The 22,506-nt window shown below is 50.2% G+C and overlaps 2 protein-coding genes across 8 annotated transcripts; one reads left to right on the plus strand and one right to left on the minus strand.

Moving 5' to 3' along the window:
* The first annotated feature begins 323 nt into the window (after window positions 1–323).
* On the plus strand, window positions 324–19,962 carry LOC308220452 (ninein-like protein). Of its 7 annotated transcripts, XM_080616454.1 has the most exons (16): window positions 324–336; window positions 1,721–1,908; window positions 2,103–2,238; window positions 2,322–2,459; window positions 2,683–2,821; window positions 3,486–3,596; window positions 4,208–4,297; window positions 6,657–6,785; window positions 11,194–11,298; window positions 13,545–13,796; window positions 14,795–15,007; window positions 15,632–15,748; window positions 15,842–16,082; window positions 16,569–16,776; window positions 18,608–18,752; window positions 18,866–19,962. In XM_080616454.1, exons 3-13 carry the CDS (start codon window positions 2,171–2,173, stop codon window positions 16,028–16,030), a joined length of 1,551 nt encoding a protein of 516 aa, XP_080472580.1. In that variant the 5' UTR covers window positions 324–336; window positions 1,721–1,908; window positions 2,103–2,170; the 3' UTR covers window positions 16,031–16,082; window positions 16,569–16,776; window positions 18,608–18,752; window positions 18,866–19,962. The 7 variants fall into 7 exon arrangements, with proteins under 7 accessions (XP_080472580.1, XP_080472578.1, XP_080472577.1 ...); XM_080616452.1 differs by having other exon boundaries at window positions 18,137–19,962; XM_080616451.1 differs by having other exon boundaries at window positions 18,608–19,962.
* Window positions 17,731–21,024, minus strand: GINS1 (GINS complex subunit 1; the record flags this gene model as incomplete). The annotated part of the gene is made up of 7 exons (XM_080616459.1): window positions 17,731–18,326; window positions 18,587–18,661; window positions 19,496–19,612; window positions 20,126–20,216; window positions 20,600–20,695; window positions 20,805–20,869; window positions 20,950–21,024. The coding sequence occupies 7 exons, from the start codon at window positions 21,022–21,024 to the stop codon at window positions 18,258–18,260; spliced, it is 588 nt and encodes a 195-aa protein (XP_080472585.1). The 3' UTR covers window positions 17,731–18,257.
* Between the last annotated feature and the right edge of the window lie 1,482 nt (window positions 21,025–22,506).

Raw genomic sequence — 22,506 nt, forward strand, 5'->3', positions numbered from 1 at the left:
GGTCTGAGGCGGGGGTGTGTGTAGTGTGCGCATGCGCAAGAGGTGGGCGGGAAGACTGCGTGCTTGTTGCGCATGCGCGGAGCAGGATCGGCGCGTGCGCAAGGGTCTGCATTGGCGCATGCGCGGGGAGAGATCGGCGGGGGGGGGCCAGAGTCGGCGCATGCTCAAGGGTCGGGATTGGCGCATGCGCGGGGAGAGATCGGCGGGGGGGTGTGCCAGAATCGGCGCATGCTCAAGGGTCGGGATTGGCGCATGCGCGGGGAGAGATCGGCGGGGGGGTGTGTGCCAGAATCGGCGCATGCTCAAGGGTCGGGATTGGCGCATGCGCGGGGGCTGGTGAGTTCTTTCCGTGCGGCGGGGTCGTGCGGTGGGTTTAGACCAGGTTCAGTGGCGGGTCCTGCGCTTGGGCCGCAAGAACCCCGTATACTGCTACGGGCTTGGGAAGGAGTGGCTGGGAAGCTGCTCTTAGAAAACGACCTGAGGGTGCTGATTGTCGGAGCTGAACATGAGCAGCTTGTATCATGTTCATTATGGTCTGTGCCAGCAATAGTGTGGCCAGCAGGGCCAGGACAATGATCATCCTCCTGTACTGGGCACTGGTGAGGCCGCAGCTCAAATCCTGTGTTCAGTTCTGGGCCCCTGACTACAAGAGAGACATTGAGGTGCTGGAGCGGTTCCAGAGAAGGGCAGTGGAGTTGGTCTGGAGCACAAATGTGATGGAGAACAGCTGAGAGACCTGGGGGTGTTTAGTCTGGAGAACAGAAGGCTTGGGGGAGGGCCTTATCACTCTCTACAACTGCCTGAAAGGAGGATGGAGAGAAGAGGTGGCTGGTCTCTTCTCCCAAGTAACAAGTGATAGGACAAGAGGAACAGCCTCAAGCTGCACCAGGGCAGGTCTAGATTGGATGTTAGGAAAAATTTTTCTCAGAAAAGGTGCTCAGTCATTGGAACAGGTGGCTCAGGGAGTGGTGGAATCATCATCTCTGAAAGTGTTCAAAAACTGTGGATGAGGCCCTCAGTGACATGGTTTAGTGGTGGCCTTGGCAGTGCTAGGGTAATGGTTGGACTTGATGATCTTAAAGGCCTTTTCCAACCCAGTTGATTTTATGGTTCTATGATCTATGACTCTGGAATGTGCTGTGGGTTGGCTCTCATAGCCCTGCCAGCCAGGACAGCTCCACACAGGGTCCTGAGCAAAACTGTTAAAAAAAAAAAATAGAAAATTTTTAAAAAATTGTTTCATGTTCTTTTGGCTAAATACTTTCAGGTAAGAGTTCTCCGAAGACAGGCTTCTTCAAACCTGGTATGAAATCAGTGCCCTTGAGTGATGTCAGCAGTTCTGTATTGGCTTCCTGACTGAATCTCATTTACCTTTGAAGCTGATCTCAGCCCAAATTTAGCTTCTAGAGGAAACAGAATGTTGTCTGGCAATCCCAATCTGACAGCTTTCACAAGACCTTCTCATGTACCATGTTGGGCCTTCTTGTGGATGCTGAGTTTTCATTGCTTAGCGGGGAGACAAAAGCACATGGTCTGAGCCTGCCAAACTGCTCCCTATGGCTGCCTTAAAGGCAGCTCAGGACACCTTCTTCCTGGCAGTTTGGGGTTGTTTCTAGAGCATTCTGTAATTCTCATGGGGTTCCTTTCAGTATCCAAAGCTATCAGTTTTTCCTCTACCAGTTTTGTCCCACTGACTAACCTCTGTTACTTTCTTCCTCAGAGGAGAGTGCACAGGGAAGCAGTGCATCCTTCCAGCATCAGCACTAGATTTGCAAAGCCTGATCTTATTGCCATATGAGCCCTGAAAGAACTTAGAGGGGATCCTCAAGATCTCTGGTGCTGTCTTGGTGGGTGAAGTGAGCAGCAAGGCCTTGCAGCAAACAGGCTGGATGAAGCACTTGCAGTCAGGTTCGTGATGGGATGGCAGGATTTGGCCACCCTAGGGCTGGGGAAAATCTGGGGTAAATGTAATCTAAGCCTGTCTGTGAGATGGGAGGCAGATCTCTGAAAGAGTGGAGGGTGGTGAAATGGTGTAACAAAAGAAGTCCTGTTGCACTGTTAGAAGAGGGAGAGAGTGATTTCAGGCTGTGCTGTCCTTGCAGAGGCTGAGTAGCACGTGGAGGAGCAGGTGAGCCTGGCAGAGCTGCCTGCAGCATTAGACAACGCACTCATGGTTTCCAGGAGTGGGCTTCAGTGTGCAGCTCTCATGTCCTACAGATACAAACTGCAGTGCCTCAAGTAAGGGTGTTGCTCCCTGTAAAAAAAGGCCTTCTCTGGGGTGCCTGAGATGTTTCTTAATGCAGTGCTCACCATGCCTGCAGGATCCAGGTGAGACAGGTCGCCAGGGAGAGGGACAAGGCGAGGCTGGACTTGGAGAAAGCAGAGAGACGCTGCCTGCAGCTCGGCAGGGAGCTGGATGAGCAGTATGTCGCTCTTGAGCACACCCAGAGCAAGCTCAGGTAGGAGGGGTCCTTTTGGTGGAGCAGTGAAAATGTTTTCTTGTTGAGGGCAGCCTCTCCCTCCCATCCCTTTATCAGTCTCCCACTTGTTTTGCCATTGTGTCAGGGGCAGAGAAGGAAGTCCCTGAAGCCACATACAGTCTACTGAGAGGGTGTGTCTGGACCTTGTGGCCATCTGAGATCACACTCCAGGTGCCCCAACCATGTTGCTTTTTCCCCCCAGGGATTTTCAGGCAGAAACAGAGGCAAAAGACCTGCTTTTGCAGCAAGCAGTCAGTCACCAAGCAAAGCTGGAGGCTGATACACAGCTCTTCCAGGGCAAAGAGGCCAGCTGGCAAGGGAGACTGAACCACACCATGAAGGTAAGTAGAACTGCCCTGGTGAAACATCTTCACTTCTTCAGAGGAGGCAAAGCAGAGGAGCTGATAAAGGTGAATGGTTTGTGTTGCTCTTGCTGGGAAGGAAGAAGTTTTATGCAGAAAAGTCATCAGCCACATCCATACTATTAAATTAAATACAGAACTTTTTCCCTTCCCATGACATTATTAAACACCCATGTTGTCTGTCAGGAGTGGTTTGGCCCTTGCCAACACCTGAACACCTGATGGCTGAGGCTAAAATTGTGCCAGGGACCATGCCAGAAGCAAAGGTGATAGTGTCCATGCGCCTGGGATTTTCCCAGTGCTGTTCAGTGTACAAGTACAGATGGAGACAGCTCAGGACTTGCTGCCTTTGTTGGCTGTGGGGAAAGCATAGTTTTGTGAAGCAGAGGTGGAGATGAGCCTGTAGGGCTGTGAGCTGTTACTCTGCAAAACCCACTCCTGTGTCTGTCCTTTGAAGATAAACCAAACACCAGCCCATGTGGTGTGTGTCAGCAGCATGCTGGCTGAAGCAGGATCTCCTGGGAGCTGTGCTTTGACATGCCAGTTGTTTTACAGCTTTCTGCTGAAGGCATGTGGCTGGTGAATCCCTCCTGCAATGTGAGGATCCACAACATCCCAAAAATTTTCTCCCCTTTGTCTGCAGGAGAACATACAGCTGCAAAACAAGGTCACGGAGATGGCTGAAAAGCTGGCAGCCTCTGAGAAGCTGGTGTTGGAGTTGCAGAAGCAACTCAACTGTGTTGTGAAGGATAAGGTAGTCTTTCTTTCTCTGTTGCAGTTAAATAGGAACTTTAGAGGAACTCATCAAAAGATTGGCCTTTTTCTGTGAAATCTTGTGTATTTTGGGTCAGGTGTTATGGTTTTCCCCTTTTCAAACTCTCCTGCACATTAAGGGCAACTGGGAAATTAAAAATACTGGCTTTTATCTTAGGCCTTTTGGAACTTGAAAAAAAAAGAAAAAGGATTAGCAAAGTTTGCAATTGCAGAAAATTCTACTAATCTGCAGTCTTCAAGTGAAGAACTTCAGAGTTTGGTTTCCAGAAAAGAAAATCTTTCTTTTTCACAAGTATTGATGTACGTGGTTACTTTTAGTGGCTTCCACTCTAGAAAGGCACCTGGTAAAATGGATCTGGGGAGAGAAATGAATCTGTGATCTTGTTAGGCATTTTGGGAAAGCTGGCTGCCTGCAGTTTGGTGTCTTATACATGAAGGAAAATGTTTTTCCTCTTTCTGCATCTGACCCATCCCGCAGGTGTCCATATGAACCCCTCCACTGAATCTATGTAGAGTGTAGCACTGTGAGCTTCTGGTTCTCCATTTGGAGATGTGATCATTTCCTTGATGATGTTTCCCTGTGTTGTGCAGCTGGGCCAGGTGGAGTCCCACAGTCCAGAGCTCCTGAACCAGAGTGAGTGCTTCGCAGAGATTGTCCTGGAGTACGAGCGGCAGTGCCAGGTACAGATGGGCAGATCTCCAGCAGAGCTGTTGTGAAAGCACAGCTCCCATCAGCACATCCCTTGGCTTGGGGGAGAGGAAGGAGGCAGCCCTGATCAGAGTGCAGAGGAGGGATCCCTTCTGTCTTGCTCAGAGTCCTTTGCCAGGAGGCAGGACACAGCAGTGCCCCCAGTAAAGCAGCCTGTCTCCTTCTCCTGCAGCTCTCCATGGGATTGTTTCCTTTCTGGTATACTGGCAGGGGGAAGTAGGGCTGGATTGTAAATTCTTCCTTTCCTGCCATCCTGTAGCCACAAGCTTATTGTTTGGGAACAGTGTAGCTCTGTGTATGAGGACAGACCATGGTGGGCTTTTGCATTTCTTCTCAAATGCAAGGAGAAGGCTGTTCTCCCTCTTTGGAAAGCATGTTGTCAGCTAAATTCTTCTATCTTTTTTGTTTTTCCCTTCTTCCTTTTTGCCCACATTTTAACAACCCCCACAAAAACTGTTTCCTGTGGGGCTCTGCTAGAGAGTCAAGGTGAGCTTGTCCTGAGCACACACCTGGTGTATGTGTGTGGCCCAGGCACTGGTGGTGTGTGTGTTGTACTTTCTGCAGGGTGCTGTGCGCCTGCCCAGAGCTTTGGGCTCTCTGGGAAGTGAGCATAGCCTCCATTTCCCTTCTCTTCTCTTGTGTATCTTGCATGTTGTGAGTTGCTGGATGCTCTGTGCCTTGACTCCTGAGTTCTGTGCTTATTGCATTGCCCGTTTGTTTCCAAGTGCTGTCTGTGACTGGGGAGCACCACTGAGTAGAGAGGATGAGTTACCAAATCCCCCCAGCAGGGGCTGAAATCTGCAGTTTCAGCGAAGCCATTTCATGGATGCAGAAGACTCTTGAAGTTGTAATTAAAGGCAAAAATGCTGGAGCGCTACCAAGCGCAACATTGCTCTAGGTGGCACCAGAGGGTTGAAGACGCTCTGTGCTGCAATTTTTCCTCCCATTGAACAGCTGCCTGTGAGAATGCTGATGGGGGAACAGGTTTATCCTTGTTGGATGCTGTCAATCCCCCTCCTCCTCTGCTCTCCTGTTTAGAATGGAGATTAAGCAAGCTGGGTTTGCATTTGTCTAGATCTGCTCAATAATATTTATTAATGGGGATCTTTGGAAGTATCGTAGTTCAGTCTCCATCATTTTCCTGGGTGGCAGCATATGGCATATAATTTGATGTCTGCTCAAAGTGGAAAATTCAGAGCCTGGAAATGTTCCCTTCCTGAGCCCTGTGGGACTTGTCTCACTGCAAATACTGCTCTTGCTTTGTCTGCATACAGTAATGCCTGTTGGCTAGCCCAGATACCCACAGGAATGTCTTGAGGATGTAGCACAAACCTCTGGGCTATGTAAGGGGTCATACTGAGATGATGGTGTTTCTTGTGTGTTGTTCACGAGCACTGGTTGTGTTTAGGTAAGGAGGGGTCTCAGGAGGTCCAGCCTTATGAGGTGTCTGCAGAAACCTGTGGTATTGTGTGATTTTGCATGCAGGGGCAGTTGTTTGTGGCTCTTTGTGTTTTACAGTGTGTAATGATGGTAGTCACAGTCATGTGGACTTGTATTTCTGTCTCTTCCAAAATCTCTCATTTCTGCCTGTTTGGGAAGGAAGAAAATTCCTCTGCCTGATTCTGACTGTGCTGGTGAGGGGACTATGCACTTCATGCTGCAAGATCCTCTGAGTAAACATGGCTGTTGGGAGCCATGGGTGCTTGGTCCCCTGCAGCCCTGGGGAGCTTTGTAGCTGCATCAGTCTCTGCTTCAGGTGCTGTGGGACCAGAACGGATTGCTGCGAAGGGAGCTGGAAAGGCTGTATCTCCAACTACAGGAGAGCAGGGCTGAGAGAGGGCTGCCAGCAGGAGGTAAAATGGAAGAGGGTTTGATTCTTCTCCATCTTCTCAGCAAGGACAAAGTCCTCTCCAGATTGGAGTTTCCATGCGTGTTTGTGGTGGTTTGTTGTGCCAGAGCTGCTGCTGCCAGTTCCGGTATTGGGCAGCCATGGGAGGGAAGAAGGGGGTAACAGGTGGTGAGGAGGGGGGAGATCGGGGAAAGGAGGCTCTTCCGTCTGGAAGGCTGGTGATGGTGACCTGTGGACTAGGCAGCTGGGAGTGAACAGGAAGTTTTTCACTGTTACAAATGTTGAGGAAACACAGTATGATGAAGAGGAAGTAGCCCCAAACTGTGGGTTGTGAGGTTAGATTGAGCATTAGGAAAAAACCATCTGGCCCAAAGGGGCGATGCAGCCCTGAGACTGGTTGCCAGATAGATGGCAGATCTCCGTCTTTTGGGGTTGTATGGGCCAGGCCTGTCTTTTCTTATCTTGTAGGCCTGTCCTCACAGGACTCCTCTCCGCTAGTGTGCCACCATCCCAGCCCTCTGCGTCCCACTTCTGTGTGCACAGAGACATCACTCTCAATGGAGCAGCTCCAAGAGCAGATGCGGGACCTGAAGGTGCAGCTGGAAATGAGGGTGAGGAGAGTGGGGCGAAATTTCCTGACTTCTTGGCACAACTGCTTGGCAAGCACCCTGCTACAGCATGGCTGATGGGATGTCTGCTGTAGAGTTCAGGCTGGGGAGCAGAGTGGCACCTTGTGTCTGCTGGGAGCATGTGCTTCTCTTAGCTTGTAGGAGGATTTGAAGCCCTCACTGGCTGGCAAAGGCTTTGTGGAAATCTCTATCACCCTGCAGAATACTTGTATGGGTCTTGCTCTTTATGGGGAGCCAGAGATTACTCAGTGTTGCTGTCACAGTAAAACCAGTGGCAGGACTAAGATATGAAGCAGAACAGGTATCTCCTGAGAGCATGGCGGGTGTTAGAGCCCTGTCTCCCTGGGCTTGCAGCACACTTTTAACCTGCTTGCCTAAGTTGACAGTGTGAGCCCAGACAGCACTGAGTGCTCATGTGAGAGGCCTCAGTTTCCACTTTCACTCCTGCTTTTGCTGTTCAGCTGGGAAGTCAGGGATGCTTGCTGGGTTTCCACTGCAACACTACAAGAGTGAATCCTAGACTGCCACAGGTGATCCAGAGTTCAAGGCACACAAAGCTGTTTGCAGATCTTCTGCTTGCTTTGTAGTCTTGCCTTTGTGCTGATCAAATATCCTGGAGTTTCCAGCAATTACAGGGGAGCCGTGGGGGACAGCAGCTATTCACCACCACATCTTGACAAGGAACCACTCTGTGGGGTGGAAGAGGGATATGAGGAGCAGCAGCAGATGATGCCCTCACATCTCCCTTCTCCTCTCAGGGGTCCCTTGCAAACAAGGAGAAGGGAGAAGGTTGTTGGGAAGAGCTGGGACCCACCAATATCTGCTTATTAGAGGCTGCTGCGTGAGACTTGATTATTGCCCTAAGTTCAGTAGGGCCTAGAACTGTCTGAAGAGTGTCTCCTGTTGAGAGGAATCAATAGATTAATCTGAGCAGAGCTATTGGAGGAGAGGGGATCTCTCAGGATTATGGTACTAATACCCAAATCCTGTCTCCTCCCAGCAGATAAACTATTACGAGGAGAAAATCAAGTTAATGAGGAAAAACTTTGAGAGAGAGAGGAAGGACAGTGAGGAAGGCTTCAGGACTGAGATATGCAAGATGGAAGACCAGAAAAGAGACCTGGAAGAAAGAGTTGCAAAGTACTGGGCTGTAATTCATCACCTGAAAGAGCAAAAATGTGTGTGGAGCCTGGAGCTTGGGGAGAGGTTTGAGGTGGAGCAGTCCAGGGTGGGACAGCAGCACACTGAAGACATCTACCATCCAGGGCAGCAGCTGGACTAGGAGGGAGGAGAGCTGAGGACGTGGTGCAGGGACAGAGAGAGCACTGCTCTCTTTCTCTGGCTGAGAGGGAGACTAGGCGTGCATCCCCTGCTCATACCAGAGTAGGTTGGGCTGATTCCTCCTGAGGATGGAGAACTGCTTTAATATGGAAGAAAATTTGAACAGTATTGCAGGGCTGCAGCTGTTTGAAATGAGGTGTCTGAACTCACCTTAAGTGAATGTTTGATATTTCAAGACTTAAGTTTCCCTGTATGTTCCACAAGCTTGCGTCAGAGGCAGTGCCCACCAAAGATTGTACCTCAAAACAGTGGGAGGAGTGAGAGCTTTCATCAGCGTTTTCTTAGTATTTCTTCTCTTTCTTGGTCCTTCAGCAAACTTGCACCTACTTGCTAGATCATCGCAACTGGCTGTCTTTAAAGCAGCAAAAAATAGCTTAAATTTCTCTTTATAGCAAAACAGACTGGCTTGTGGGAGGGTAAGGTTGTCACTAAATGGCTGTTCATCTTTCCCTTCTTGTGCTTTTGGTGCTAGTTCTGCAAACTCCCCAGGGGGCCAGAATGGCCTTGCAGAGGAGACTGAAGGAGAATAGGACAGGAAACTTGCCTGTCCATGCCTGCCCCCTCTTGCTTCCCAGCACACCCCACCACTACCCCTAGGCTTTCCTCCTGCCTCTTCCCTGGTGTACATCCCTTCAGGAGCAGAGTCCCCTTTGGCAATAACCAAGTAGAAGGTTTTACTAAGTCATTATCCCTGTTTTAGGTGTGGGAGAAACGAAGTGACTTCACTGAAGTCTGTGTCAGACCAGGGGAACAAACCCAAATAACAGGAATACAAGGCATTTGAGCTGTGTTACCACCATCTCTGGTGACTGATGGAGGGGCTGGCTGTAGTAGGGAGCTTTCAGAGTTGTTGGAAAACATCTGATGGATGAGTGAGAAGTGTAGAACTTCTCAAAGTGGTGTGGGAACTTTCTGTAATGTTTAAGTAATTGCCTTGACTTTGCAACCTAAAGAAAACTTCTCGTTGCCTCTCCAGCAAAAGTATGTTCTGAAGCTGGCTGAGCTCTTCAAGCTGTGTTATCAAATCTGGGTCAGCAAAACGGCTTTTATCTTTTGGAAAGATGCAGAGGTTAAGCATGATCAAGAGCTGTTACGGAATGAATGCCTGTGTGACAACAGCTGTAAGACTCTGTAGCAGCAGCACTGTTGTGAGAGAAAGTGATTTCCCAATGATAAAGGCTCCAAGGCCAGGACCTCAGGAGCCTGGGAGAAGCAGCAATGGAAGCGGAAGGAAAAGGACATGGTCTCTGTGGAAGAAGAGGCAGCTAGAATTGGAAGAGAAGGTTAATGAGGATCAAGTTAAGATGTGTGAGATGCTGGCTGCTGAGAAGAAAAAGAGAAAAAAAGCACCGAGATGAAATGGGAATAATGCAGAGATCATGGGGCTCACGGCTCAGGTGCTGGAAGGGACAAGGTGTCTGGAGGGCTGCCCTCTGGGGGAAAAGGAGTAGATCCCCAAGGCTCAGATGAGCAGGTGGACCGAAGTCTCCTGACTGTTGCAACTTTAGCACCAAAGGAACAGAGAAGAAATGAAAAACGCTGTAATGGATGGACCAGTGCAGACATCTGTTGCAGTGAATGACCTGCTCAGTCTAGAAGCTGGAGCCAAAGCAGAAAGCATTTGTCAAAGAGAGATGAAATCTTGATAGACAAGGGAATGTGCTTGGGAAGGAGGCAGAGGGAGCAAAGTTAGATATCTGCCTTCACACAGCAGACAAAAGCAGTATGTCAGGACATAGACTTGATCTGGAGGGCAACAAGAGGCAAAATAGCCCTGGGAGGCAGAGTGGCACAGCAGCATAGAAGAAACATGACATTCAGGCTGTCAAAATTGAGCTGAAAAGGGAAAGGAAAGGAGTGAAACTGGAGCTGATGTAGCTGAAACATGTGCACTGCTTGGAAAATGACCCAGAGCTCAAGAGAGTGGCGGGTTTGCAGAACTGTGCTGCTGCTGAAGAAAAGCAGATGCCTTGTGAAACACGAAGCTGCTTAACATCATGATGGTCCAAAGACACTAACAGCAGCTGTGTTCTCTCTTGACACTCTCTAGCAGCAGCTATGTTCTTGCTGTCCCCCGCATGTGTTTTACTAACCATGGGAGTGTGGTCAGAGAGCTGGGATGTGATAATGTGGCTGTAGCTGGCTGTGCATTTGTCTTTGCCTTGTACCACTGTCTGTGGGATGCTGGAACTGCCACAGGAAGCACAGCATGTGAATCCTGATGTGAAACTGACTTGTAAAGCAGGTGCTGTGAGGAGCACCCTGCCAAGCAGGAGGAGCAAGCAGCTCACAGCTCGTGTGCTCCCTCTTGCACAAGAGAGGAAGAACTTCCCCACTCAGCTCCTCTGCCTCACACATGCAACACCACAAACTGCAATGCTGTCCACGATGGACAGACCATTCTCATGCACTTTTCCCTGAGGAATTTGAGTCCTGTATGGGGTTTAGCAGTAGCTGTTAGATATGACTGTCTGATTGACACAGGACTGAGCTTCCTACACACAAGTTCTGGTATTCGTGGGCTCATGAGAGACTGGGATACCAGTAGGGATGGAAGGATAATGAGGCATAGAGGCTGCCTTGGCTTTGGGGTCATAGCTGTTACGTCCAGCAATGTAAAATCACAAAGGCCGCATAAGCAAGCTGACTTACCCAGATGTGGCTTTATTGCAGTTGAAGTCTTGAACTTACCAGTTGGTTATCCTTAGTGAAGTCTTGGTGTGTCTTAATGAGCCACATCTCTTAGTTTCTACTTCTTGGCAGGCCTGCAAAATAATTTCAGCCAGCTGGAAGCCAAACAAATTGAGGGTCTGATGCTTCTTGTCCTTATTCACCTTTATTTCCATTCTCTTGAAGATCTGCTCCTTCTCCGCCAGTCTGTTGATGGTCCCCACATTTTGCATGAATTATTGGATGGTTGTTTCTCAGATTTCTTTAGTTCCTGCTGTCCTTGCAAGTCAAATGGGGATGGAGCAGGGAGCCAGTGTAGAATGCCAAGATCAAACTGGGCTTTTGCATGGTGTTCTCACTCTGCTGTCTCTCCCTGCAGGGAAGAGCTGTGCTGGCTACTGGAGAACAGCATGCTGAAAAGTCAGCTTGGGAGACTTCAGCAAGAGCTGAGGCTGGCAAAGGAAAAGGGCAGCGAACACAACGGGTAAGAGAGGAGCCAGCTGTAGGAAGCTGCAAATGGGTGGAGAGATGATGCATGTAAAAGGAACAGCCACTCAGGTGCATTTATCAGATTTCAGCTGACTTTTGTTCCTGCCTTTTGTTTTCTTGTTTCTGAGCAAGCCAGCACTCTCACACCTTTTGCTCACTTAAAAGCAGCCAGTGCTGGGACAGGCTTGGGGAGGTCAGAGCACAGGAACCAGAGCTGGGTTTGGGAAGGGCTGTGAGGATAGGTATGCTGAGGGAGGAAACAATGGGCTTCTTCACTACACAAGCATGTTGGCCTGCTGCTGCCTTAGGAAGCTTGAGGTAGGTACTAGGGTCACCCACTGTACCATAAATCCAAGGACAGCCATGTTTCTGGTGTGGATAGTCCCAAGACTCTGCTACCATGGCTCTCCTACTGTTCTTCATTCCCTGATTTCTAGGTCTCTGAGAGTGCTGCAGGACTTTGGGTGTCCCCAACTGTCTGCCCTGGGTTGGGCTGAGTGACCTGTTGGAGCAGAGACTCCTGACCCACTGTTGAATCAGTTCAGGACCATATCTGTTATGGCCTGTCTTTGCTTCCTCTTGCAAGCCAAACCCAGATGTGTGGCTCCCCAGAACAAGGCCCTTCTCTGAGGGGACATGGTTTCCTGGTCTCTGGCTTGAAGCTCATAATTTTCCTCTCCCTGACAGGAAGCACATGAGTGAGTTGGGCATAGAGAAGTTGGAGGAACTGGCTGAAATACCAGAGTTAACAGTATTGGTAAGAAGCCGTTAACACTGACAGGCTCTTGGCTGAAGGATTTAGGAGGACAAAACCTAAATGTGCTTATAGAGGAGAATGGGAATGTGTTTCAAATGTTCAAACCCAGTCTTGCTTTGAACAGCCAACTTAATTTTACAGTTTGTCAAGTAGAGACAATTTGAGTGACAAAAGCCAGTGAAGGTCTTACAGAAGGTGTTACTACAAAATCTCTAATGAGGTTCTCTTTAGCTACATGCACTCTTCCTCCCAGAGGTTTTGCTCACTGCCAGCCACAAGCACACATGCTAACAAGCCCTTGGACATGTGTGCATACAAGGCCTGGCCAGGATTGCTTGTGTACAGTATGGATGAGGGTTGCAGGCTGTTCGTTCCTCATCCCATTCCTCATGCCTGGGAACCACAACCTGTTTTTTGGACATGTCTTTTGTACTCTCTGGGGCCTTCAGCCGCAGCAGTGTGGCTTTTGCTGGCCCTTGCTGGTTACATCTTCCATTAATTATCAGCCACAAACCTGCTGCCTGTTGTTTGCTTTTTCTCCTTTGGAGCAAAGCTCTGTTGGTTGCCCATTTTCCTGAGATGCTAGCAGAGGAATGGGGTGTAGGGTGTGTTGCTGCCCTGCTGTTAGATGCAGACTTTCTCCTGACATGTTATCTGTGCAGTGGTCTGGTCAGAGCATGGGGCAGAAACTGCACATTGATCAGCATTACTGCTAGGGATAGTGTCCTAGGAGCAATGTCTAAGGGGTGGATACCCTTTAGTGTTGATGCGTGCTGCTCTTGTAACCCTTACTCTGCTCCTTCATCTGGTACTTTCACACATGCACGTGTCCATTCATACTGTGTTCTTTCCAATCTAAATATTTCTATTAAACATCATGAAATCACAGAATGATTTGGGTTGGAAGAGACCTTAAAGGTCATTTTAGTTCCAACCCCCTGCCACAGGCAGAGACACCTGCCACTAGACCTGTCACTATCCGCCTTGTGAAAGGTCCTTCTCCAGATTTCTTGTTGGCCCCTTTAGGCACTAGAAACTGCCTGGAGCCTTCTCTTCTCCAGGCTGAACAAGCCCAACTCTCAGCCAGTTTCTGTAGCAGAGGTGCTCCAGCCCTTGGAGCATCTCTGTAGCCTCCTCTGGACTCGCTTGAGCAGATCCACGTCCCTCTTGTGTTATTGCCCTCAGAGCTGGATGCAGCACTGTGGGGGGGGGTCTCACAAGAGCATAGAGGGGGAGAATCCCTTGTCCTCAGTGACACCCCCCAGTGACTTCCTCCAGAGATTCCGTCTGTTGAGGAATTTCTTTGGTCAGGCTTGGAAATGAGGGCTCTTGTCCTGAGTGCCCACAAAGCCCTGCAGTGACAGCTGTGTTCCTGAGTGGAAACCCAGTGGGGACAGTATGGGACAGGTTAAGTCGCTGTTGCCTCTCACTCCACCCCAAGCCCCTGTGCATGAATTGGTTTCTTTTTCCTCAACCTTTTCCAGAGTGAGAAGAGAAACACGGAGATCTCCCACGTGAATGTAAGGATGTGTCGGCCGGGCTGTGAAGTCACTGAACACCAGGCTGGCCATGGTGCTGGCCCTGACACCATCCCATTGTGGAGCCAGAGGCTTGCAGAGGCTGAGTGGCTACTAGGAGCAGAGACGGCTGCAAGGCTGGAGCACCACCAGCAGCATGCAGCATGTTGGATGGAGATGGAGCTGCTTCAACAGCAACTCAAGGCCTCGCAGGAGAAGGTGACTGTCATTCAGTTGGTGACAGGGTGGCTGCTGAGTGGTCCCTGTGATGTTGGTATTTTCCAGCTCGGGGCTGTATTGGACACCTTCCCCAGGCAGAAAAGAGTGTCCTCTTCCTTTTTGTGAGGGACAAAGGACTCGCCCTCCCACTCAGATATGTCTGAAGCAAGTTCAGGTGCAGCTTGGGATAAATCCTTACTTGCAGCTGACCCTGTTTCCTCTGTCCTAGTCCTGTGCAGGCTGGCTGGGCAGAGGAGACAGAGGTTGAGTGAAGGTGGCTCATTTGGGAGTGCCAGGAGCTGTGGTTTCCCCATGCATGGCTCAGCTGACAGACGAACGTGAGGGGTGGCAGGATCAGGCAGGGGCCAGGCAGGCCATGTCTGAGAGGGGGGAAGTCAGAGCAGGCAAACAAGGACCACTAGGACAGAGGAAAGCCAATGTGAGAAACCTTCAAATGTATAAATATCCCTCTCCTGCTTTCTGTCCTGGGAAAAGGCTCAGGGACTGGCTTTCCAGAGTACAGCTTGTGCCAGCCACTTCTAGAGCAAAGGTGGACCAAACTTGCTTCCCCCTTTTGCTAGTGGCAGGAAGTAGAGGACATGATATACAGGCAGCGATTGAAGCCCAGCTTGCCTGTGATTTACCTAAGAACAAATGCAGGCGAGCAGTCTCCTCTGCCTCCTGCCATTGTGGCACTTGAAGCTAGGACTCCCTCCCAGAGGATCTCACCAGTAACTCCTGCTTCTTGCTGCTCAGCAAGGGAGCATCTCTCAGCAAGGGGTCCCTGTTTCTCCTGCAGCTCTCAGGGCTCTCCATTCTGGCTTTGTAGGCTGCCCAGAACACACCACTCCCACGGTCCTGCTGCTCTGCTGTGGCCATGAGAGCCAAGTGGGGGCTGAGGGTGCTTCCCAACCTCTCCCCTCACCTTCAGCACACCCTGGGCCTCTCCCATTGCTGGCAAAAAGCTGTAACCAGCTATTGGCGTTTCTGTGTTGCAGCTTTTAGAAGCCAAAGCAAGCCTGAGCCTGGCTCAGACTCGGCACGCTCTGCAGTTGCAGCAGGTCAAGGCCCAGATGAACAACATGGTGCCAAGGAAACACTTTGAGGAGCTGCAAACCAGCTTGAGAGCAGAGCAATGCAAGGCTCAGCAGCTCCAGGAAAACCTCCACCAGGAGGCTGAGCAGACATGCAGGCAGCTGGTCAGGACTCAGGTAAGCAGGGAATTGCGGGAACTCAATCAAGGGTAACAGGGAGGGAGCACTCCCAACCTGGAAGCCACCAGAGGTTTGGGTATATCAAAAGCCTACGTGGAAAATGCACGTTATCTTCAACGTGCAGCTGCAGTTTTCATTCCTCATGAACGCCCTGCACTCAAACAGGAACCCTCCCCTCTCTAATCCACCTACCCCAGGCTAGGTACCTTGTGCTTGAGGAGCAGGAGCTACCAGGGAGACACTGTTGACTCAGTCTGGGGAAAGTTTGAGCCCTGTATGTGGAGATGTAGCCTGCATATAGTGCTGTGGTTTTGTCTCAAGGGCACTGGGCAACAAGGTGTTGGGGTTTTGTGAGTTTGTGTTTTGTTTCAGGACAGTGTAATTCAATTGAACTAACCTGAGCAAAGGGAGGAAATTATAACCTAAGGAATTAAAATGAGCAGACACAAAAACTGTATCCAAGGATACAGTTGTCTCTCCTTTGGCTTTTCTGCACATGACCCACTGATCCCCTCATGCTTTCCTTCAGAGTGTGAAGATCTGTGAGCAGGGCCCTGGGGAAATGGATGGTTCTGGATTGCCTGAGAACAACCCAACATGAGTCTTTGTTGCCTGCTGCAGGAGGAACACGAGCGTCTGCTGCAGGCAGCTATGGAGCAGGCAGAGGTGCTGGAGCACAACCTCAGGAGTACTGAAGCGGTGCTGGCAGAGAGAGCAGCTCAGCTTAAAGATGCCCAGGTGAGTGGAAGAGGGGTTAGTGCTGCGTGTTCCTGCCTGGCTGGGACCCCAGCATGGGGATGGTGAACCTTTAGCCTCCTGTCCTTGCTGTAGGCCCAACTCTCCAGGAACAAACTGCTGATCGAAGACCTCCGAGAGGAGAACAGGGGGGTTGCAATGGCCCTGCAGGCAGCTGAGCTGAAGCAGAAGAGCACTGAGGAGAAGAACCAGCTGTTGGTGGAGCAAGCCTCAGCTCTGAAGCAGCTCATTGGAAAAATCACACCAGCATCTTTGAGTGGGTGATGGGGCACCTGCTGTGGCAGCCTTGCCCCTGATCCTGGCCAGGGTTTGTCAGGTATGGAAGAGATATGTCTGGGTTGGGAAATAAGCCTTTTCCTCTCTGGTCTTGCCAGGATTTTCCTGGGTAGAAAGTAGAAAATGAAGAAACCAGACAGAGTCCTTTAAAGAAATTGGTCCTGTGGATAGCTGAATTTTCCTACTGAAAGCACCAGCGCTGGTGCGTTTCTAGTGGCAGTGTGCTGTTGTAACTCAGGTGTGCCTCAGGGCAGCCATCCCACAGGAACTGCCTGCACTCTGGCAGCAGGTTGAGTGGTGGTGCAAAAGCTCTTTCTTTATGGAAGGCTGCTATTGGGGCCATGCTATTGCAGCTGAAAAGCCAGGGCAGGAAAGCTTGCAAGTTCTTGCATTTGGCTTTCTCCAAACAGGAAATCTGGATTGTGGTATTAAAATGTCTGCAGTATTGCAGTACCTCCTGCTATCTCCATCTGCTCTGTATTTCAGCAGCCTGCCCCAGCTGTTGTTAAACTTTTATTCCCTACAGTTTCTCTTGGGCTCTAGGAGACTGGCCCTCCTAAAGCCTGAGCATAGGATCAAAACCAGCCTGATGCCAGATTGTTGCCTCTGCAGTGAACAGATCAGAAGGGCTGAGGGAAAAGCCTTCTTTCAGTTTGAACCTTCCAGGCTTGGGGCAGGGCTGGTGACCCATCAGCAGTAGCACTGCCCTTCTCCAAAGGATACCAGGAGACATGGTAAGTGAACTGCATCATCTTGCCTTCCTTGTTGGCCCTTACACACTGGCAGTGAGCACTGCTCTTGCCAAAGTTGTCTAAAAGGTCACAGAGCCAAGCATTCACGTCAGCAAATGCCCAAATTTTTTAGCTGCCCATCATGTTACCCTCTGCATCATTGTCACCAGTGCCCCTGTCTTGCTCTGTGCAGAGCAGAGGGTATTTATATGGGGGCTGTGGTTGCCACTAGCTGTGAAAGGACTCCTAGGATTTTGGGGACTATGGAGACCACTGTACAAGAGAGACTTGACAAGCCTGTCTGGATCAGGGTAGCAAAGCTGGACAAAGTTAATACAAAGAAGAGGGCTTAAAAATAGCTCAAGCTGTTCCTGGTAGTTCAAGAATAAAAGGGGATAAATTGGCTGAGCTGAAACTCAGCCACTGCTTTTAAGTCCCACCCTGGCAGGACAGAGGGGTTCCCAGGCCCTGGGACAGTAACAGGAGGTGGGTGGAGGCTTGACTGAGGCTTCCTTGATCAAACCCTGCTTTTTCTGCCGGGTGGATGAATGCTGAAACTAGAGTCTGACCTAGGGCTTATGTTTTTGGAAGTGTTACCTCTCAGCCACTACTCAAGAGTGAGCAGCTCCATTAGGAAAACCAGACAGGGAGAGCAGTTCTTCAGCCCTGCTTTGACTTTGTGCTAAGTGGAAGCCTTAAAATCCTCAGCTCCCTTAACCATCCCTACTCCAAATAGTCCCTGTACCCTGCCAGATCATCCTCTGGGGAGCGTGATTCTTCACAGAGGAACAGAGGCACAGCCCAAGTGTGCTGGGAGAAACCATGACCCAAACTGCAGCCAGTGCTCATCCGCTCAGCACCTTAAGAAACATTTATAGTCTTCTGGTGAGAGTCAAGGCTTCATGTGTATCTTAGAAAGAAGCTTATGCAGCCTCATCTGACACTTGGAGGAGCAGCTCCACTGAGACACCTAAATAACTAGTTGAGTATCAACCTGCAAGGTCAAGATGGGTTGGGCCAGAGAACCAGGTCAGAGTGTTTAAACAATGTTACCTCCTGAAAAACATTCAATTGAAGGTGGAGCCATTTTTATTTTGCAATCTTTGAGCTGTGTGCCTTCCGGAGCCCACCTGGTTGGTGTCTTATATGCACAGTGTGAACAAAGAACTGCTCCAGACAAAAATGCATTCACAAAACCTGCTTGTAGCTGAGGGCCTTGGATAGACTCCCCTCATCCCCCAGTTCCACCCCCACTGTGCTGGATTCCCAGGATGGTTACGCTACCAGGATGCACCCTGTGGTCAAGAAGAGCCAGCCAGTGTAGTTTGCATACTTTATAAACTCAGGCTGATCTTACTGTCAGGTATCAAAGAGGAGTCGCAGGGTGTGCACTGCAGAAATGCTGAGGTATCTGAAGTCCTGCACGTACCAGAGTTGAGTTCCTACTGTGGGCAAGCAAGGGTTGTCTCTTCTGTCCTGCATCTTTATGAAAGAATGTGCTCGAGGACTCCTTGTCTGATTAACTGCTCACATTTCCAGCGGGGTAAGAAGTGCTGCACGGAAACACAGACAAACTTTCCTTGCAACCCAGGCAAGTAGATCTGTCACTGCACACAACCAGCTCTGTTTGTTGTGCTGTGTGCCCACTGCACTGTGGTAGCAGATCAGAGCTGGGCCACACAGACAGCTTGCAGCATGTGCAAGGAGCTGTGTGTGCAGAAACTGACATGCTGTGAAGCTGGGGTAAGCAGGGAGATGTCATGGGAGTGAAAGGGAAGGAAGAGAAAGGACCACACACTCTTGACATGGATACCTGGCTGTTCTTCTTCAACAGGATGGTGGTACCGTCATCGATCTCAAACTCTCCATAGTCTTTTAAACACCGCACCTGCAAAGCAGAAATGCAGCTCTTGGATCATCAGATCTCCCACAGAAAACACGAGACATCACTGCTGACTTAAAACACATGCCCCAGAACTGTAAGTATGGACACATTCCTGTCTGCCTGCTGGAGCCTCACCATGGAGCAGATCTGATCCCATGCTCTATAGACTCTACCTGACGTTCTCTTCCTGCATCTGCCTGGACCAAGAAGCACCAGCGAGCCCAGTCCTCCAGAGACCAGAGGAAGAGCAGCACAAGAGACATGATGTGGGGAGCAGCATTTCCAGAACTTCTCCACACACATACCAGAAAAACTGAAACTCTTAAGGAGCAGGTTGATTGCCATTACATCTTCTTTTGAAGAGAACATCAGAATAGAGCACTTCAGCTACTGACTTTGATGTTTCACGTGCTCTTGTTTTGTTCTATCAATTGTATAAAATGATTTATAGTTTTGTGTGTCAAAGTCCATTTAAAATAATAAGGAAAACCAATTAACAGTCCTTAGCATGGGAACAAGGTTTCTAGTTGATCTAGATTTGATTAAGTTTCTGCAAAATGCTGCAAAACTTCTCATTGGGATTCAGACCACTCACTCCACCACACAAATTCCCTTCAGACTAGAAATGCCATCTTTCAACAGACCTTGAGCCCTCAGGAGAAGAAGGAGTAAAATGCTGACAGGCAGAATGTAAAGAGTAAAATGTAGAAGCCTGTGGAAGCTTTGGTACTCTTGAAGGCTTTGCTCAATAACATGTCTTGGGATGGGGGTGAAATTCTCTAAAAAACAATGGTTGGGCAAAAAGTTTGTTCACAAACAGAAACCACTTGCACTTACTTCGATGTACAGGCTTTTAGGAGGTTTTATATCCTGTGTAAGGTCCAGTCCCTCCTCTCCTCCTACTGACTTCATGTAGGTAGCCAGAGACTTTTTGTACCGATTGAACCATTCTACCTGCAGACATTAACATTGATTCCTCAGGCAAAGCTGAACAGCTAATGCTGAAAGAGAGGTCCCCAGTGAGTGATACCTAGTTTATCTGTGCTGTCAGACCACTGTTCCAGAGCATGTTTGTACCAGCCAAAGGTGAATGCAAGCTTTTCTAAAGGGAAAGACTGCCACAGAGGGAGAGCAGTCTGGATTCAGGACACATTCTGCTAATGTTAGCATCTTTGTACGCTGGTCTAGAGATGGCATTTGAGAGCAGCATGGGAAGACTTAGTTCTGTGAGCTTCGAGTCTGATCTTCCACCTGATCCTTGAAAGTGCCAAGCGTTACCTGCATTTGGTATCTGTTTGGGGTTGTACCCGTAGACAATGAATAAACAAATTGGTGTTTACAGGAAGACATGTTAAGTGTCATATTTATAGTGCGGGAATTGTACCTTATTTTGATTCTACTAAATAGATAATCCATCAGGAGGAATAAGTGGAAAGAGAGGAAGAGTTTAAGACAAGGCTGACTCACTTCCTCTGCTGACATGTGAAACTGGATGGCATTTGGCAGGACACTGCCATACTCCCACCTCAGTGCTCGGATCCTCAGCAACCGATCATACCTGGGGAAAGAAACAAGGGGCAAGCCCAGCATCTTTGCTGAGGCAAACATTGGCCATATACCCAGGCAACAAAGCAGAGAGCAAAACCTTGGGTCATTCCACCCACCTTCCTTTAAAAGATGCGATTTTGGACCTATCCAGTAATTAAAGCGTTTAAAGAGCAGGAATAAACAGGGCCAGCGTTTGATGGTACCAGCAATGAGCGCAGGGAGAGCCAGTCCCGCGGCTGCCCTGCTACTGCGTCCTGCGTTGGAACCGCTCGCGGCAGCCGAGCGTCCCAATACCCAGTGCTCCGGGACCTTGTCTCGTGTCAGTGGGGAAGAAGCGACGCTCCGTAACCCCGAAGGCCCGCCGTAGCCCCCCGTGCTCCGCGCCGCACTCACAGGTAGGCCAGGATGCAGCGCTGGTTCCGGAGCAGGCAGCAGTGCCGAAACCGGATGAGGAAAATGAGGTCCGTGCGTCCCGACTTCGCTTCGGACCTGGAGGAGGAGCCGCGTTACAGAGCTGCGGGGCGGCTGGGGAAGAAGGGCACACTGTGGGGTTGTGCAGGACGGAACAGGACGCCCCGATACCGGGCGCGATACTCACACATCCGCTTGGTTCTGCTCGTACAGCGCCCGCATCTCCTCCAGTGCCTGCCGCAGGTCCTCCGTCTGCAACACGGCACAGGGTCAGTGACAGCGGGCAGCCGCCGAGGCCCGTCCCGCTCCCCTCCAGCCCCGGCCCCGCTCACCCGAAAGGGCGGCAGGCTCCCGCCGGTGGTGCGATGCAGCTCCCGCACCAGCCCTACCGCACGCTCCCCCGCCATTCCGCCACGCCGAGCGCGCGCGCGGGAAAACCCGGCCGCCCCGCAGCCAATGGGAGCCTTGGGCGGGGCCTCGCGGAGAGCGGGTTTGTGCGCCTCCCGCGGGAAACACCGCCGCAGTTACATGCACCGAGCTGTGCGGGGCCTCTGCGCCGGTGCGGGATGCAGGTTCTCCCCGTAGCTGAGAGGCTGCAGACTCAGGTGGCCTCAACCCAAGCTTGGCGTGGAGCAGCACTACCCCTGTGCTGGGTGAAAAGGACCTAGGTCCTTTCCCCCACTAATCATTAATTGGTTGTATGACAGGTCAGGTCTGCCGTGGACAAGCCCTGTCCCCATCACCATCTCAGAAGATGCCCTCCTGCACACCCGGGGCTCCTGCAGCGTAACCTTCTGTATGTGAGCCAAGGACATGGCAGGTTAAAATTGTTATCAGCATTATTCTCAGACTAAAGCCAAATCACAGCACTGCCCCAGCTACTAGGAAGAAAAGTAACTCTATCCCAGACAAAACCAGGACTGAGGGGAACAGGGGTAATTTGGGTTCAGGGTGCTGCGAGGAGCTCACCAAAAGCTGGGAGGCCTCTTCCCTTTCCTTCCATGACTTCCAGATGGTGCCTTTCATCAGCTGGGATTGAAGCAGGGAATGGTGAGGCGTTACCACAGTCACTTTTGGGGTCATGCTGAGAGCCCCTGAACGGATAAGGCAAAAATTTAGCATTTTTACCCTGCACTTAAAACCCCCAAAAAGGGTGCCTGTAGCAAAACTGGCGCCACCATTCCTCTTGTCCATGTTCTCCGGGATGCTGCTCTGACAACCTCCTCCGTGTACTACCCCAGCCTTTCCCAATGCATCTCCCTTTCACCAGCAGTATCCTTGAAACCTGATCCCCGCAAAAACTAAAGGGAGAATAAAGAAAAAAGTGAGGTGTGTTTCTGGATGGGACAGGATGTTTTTTTTAGCACAGGAAGCCCTGAAAAGGGAATCCATAACCCAGCACCATAGCTTGTTCTGCTCTAGGAGTTTATTTCCCTGACCATGAGTTTCTATGGTTACTGAGCGGTGTTTCATGTGGTGCAGTTACACAGTGATGGGGAAAAACTGGACGAGTGGGGATTGCACAGGAGGGCTTCTACACCACAGTTGAGACACCTCAGTGTGGTTTATTATGCCTGAAGCACTTATGCTGCTTCTGTTCAGGATGATGTGGTACCTGTACAACTGAGTGGGGACCGTGGCTGGCTCTGCCAGGAGTGTTTTGAAGCTCCCAACAAGTGTTTTATTTGGTATTTTAGGCATGGAGGGAAAATGCCCAGAAATACTCTGTTCAGCTGAGGGCTGGAGTTGGGCTTCTGTTTCTTGGCCACATGGTGCTGCAACCAAGAGACACTGCAGTTGTGTCTTTGGGGGGACACGGGGGGTGATATGGCAGAGCTGCATGGGGGTATTGGGTCACGTCTTGTCCTTGTGCTGTCGTTGAAACAGAT

Source organism: Psittacula echo (assembly GCF_963264785.1).
Source record: "Psittacula echo genome assembly, chromosome: 4".
NCBI classification, from domain to species: domain Eukaryota; kingdom Metazoa; phylum Chordata; class Aves; order Psittaciformes; family Psittacidae; genus Psittacula; species Psittacula echo.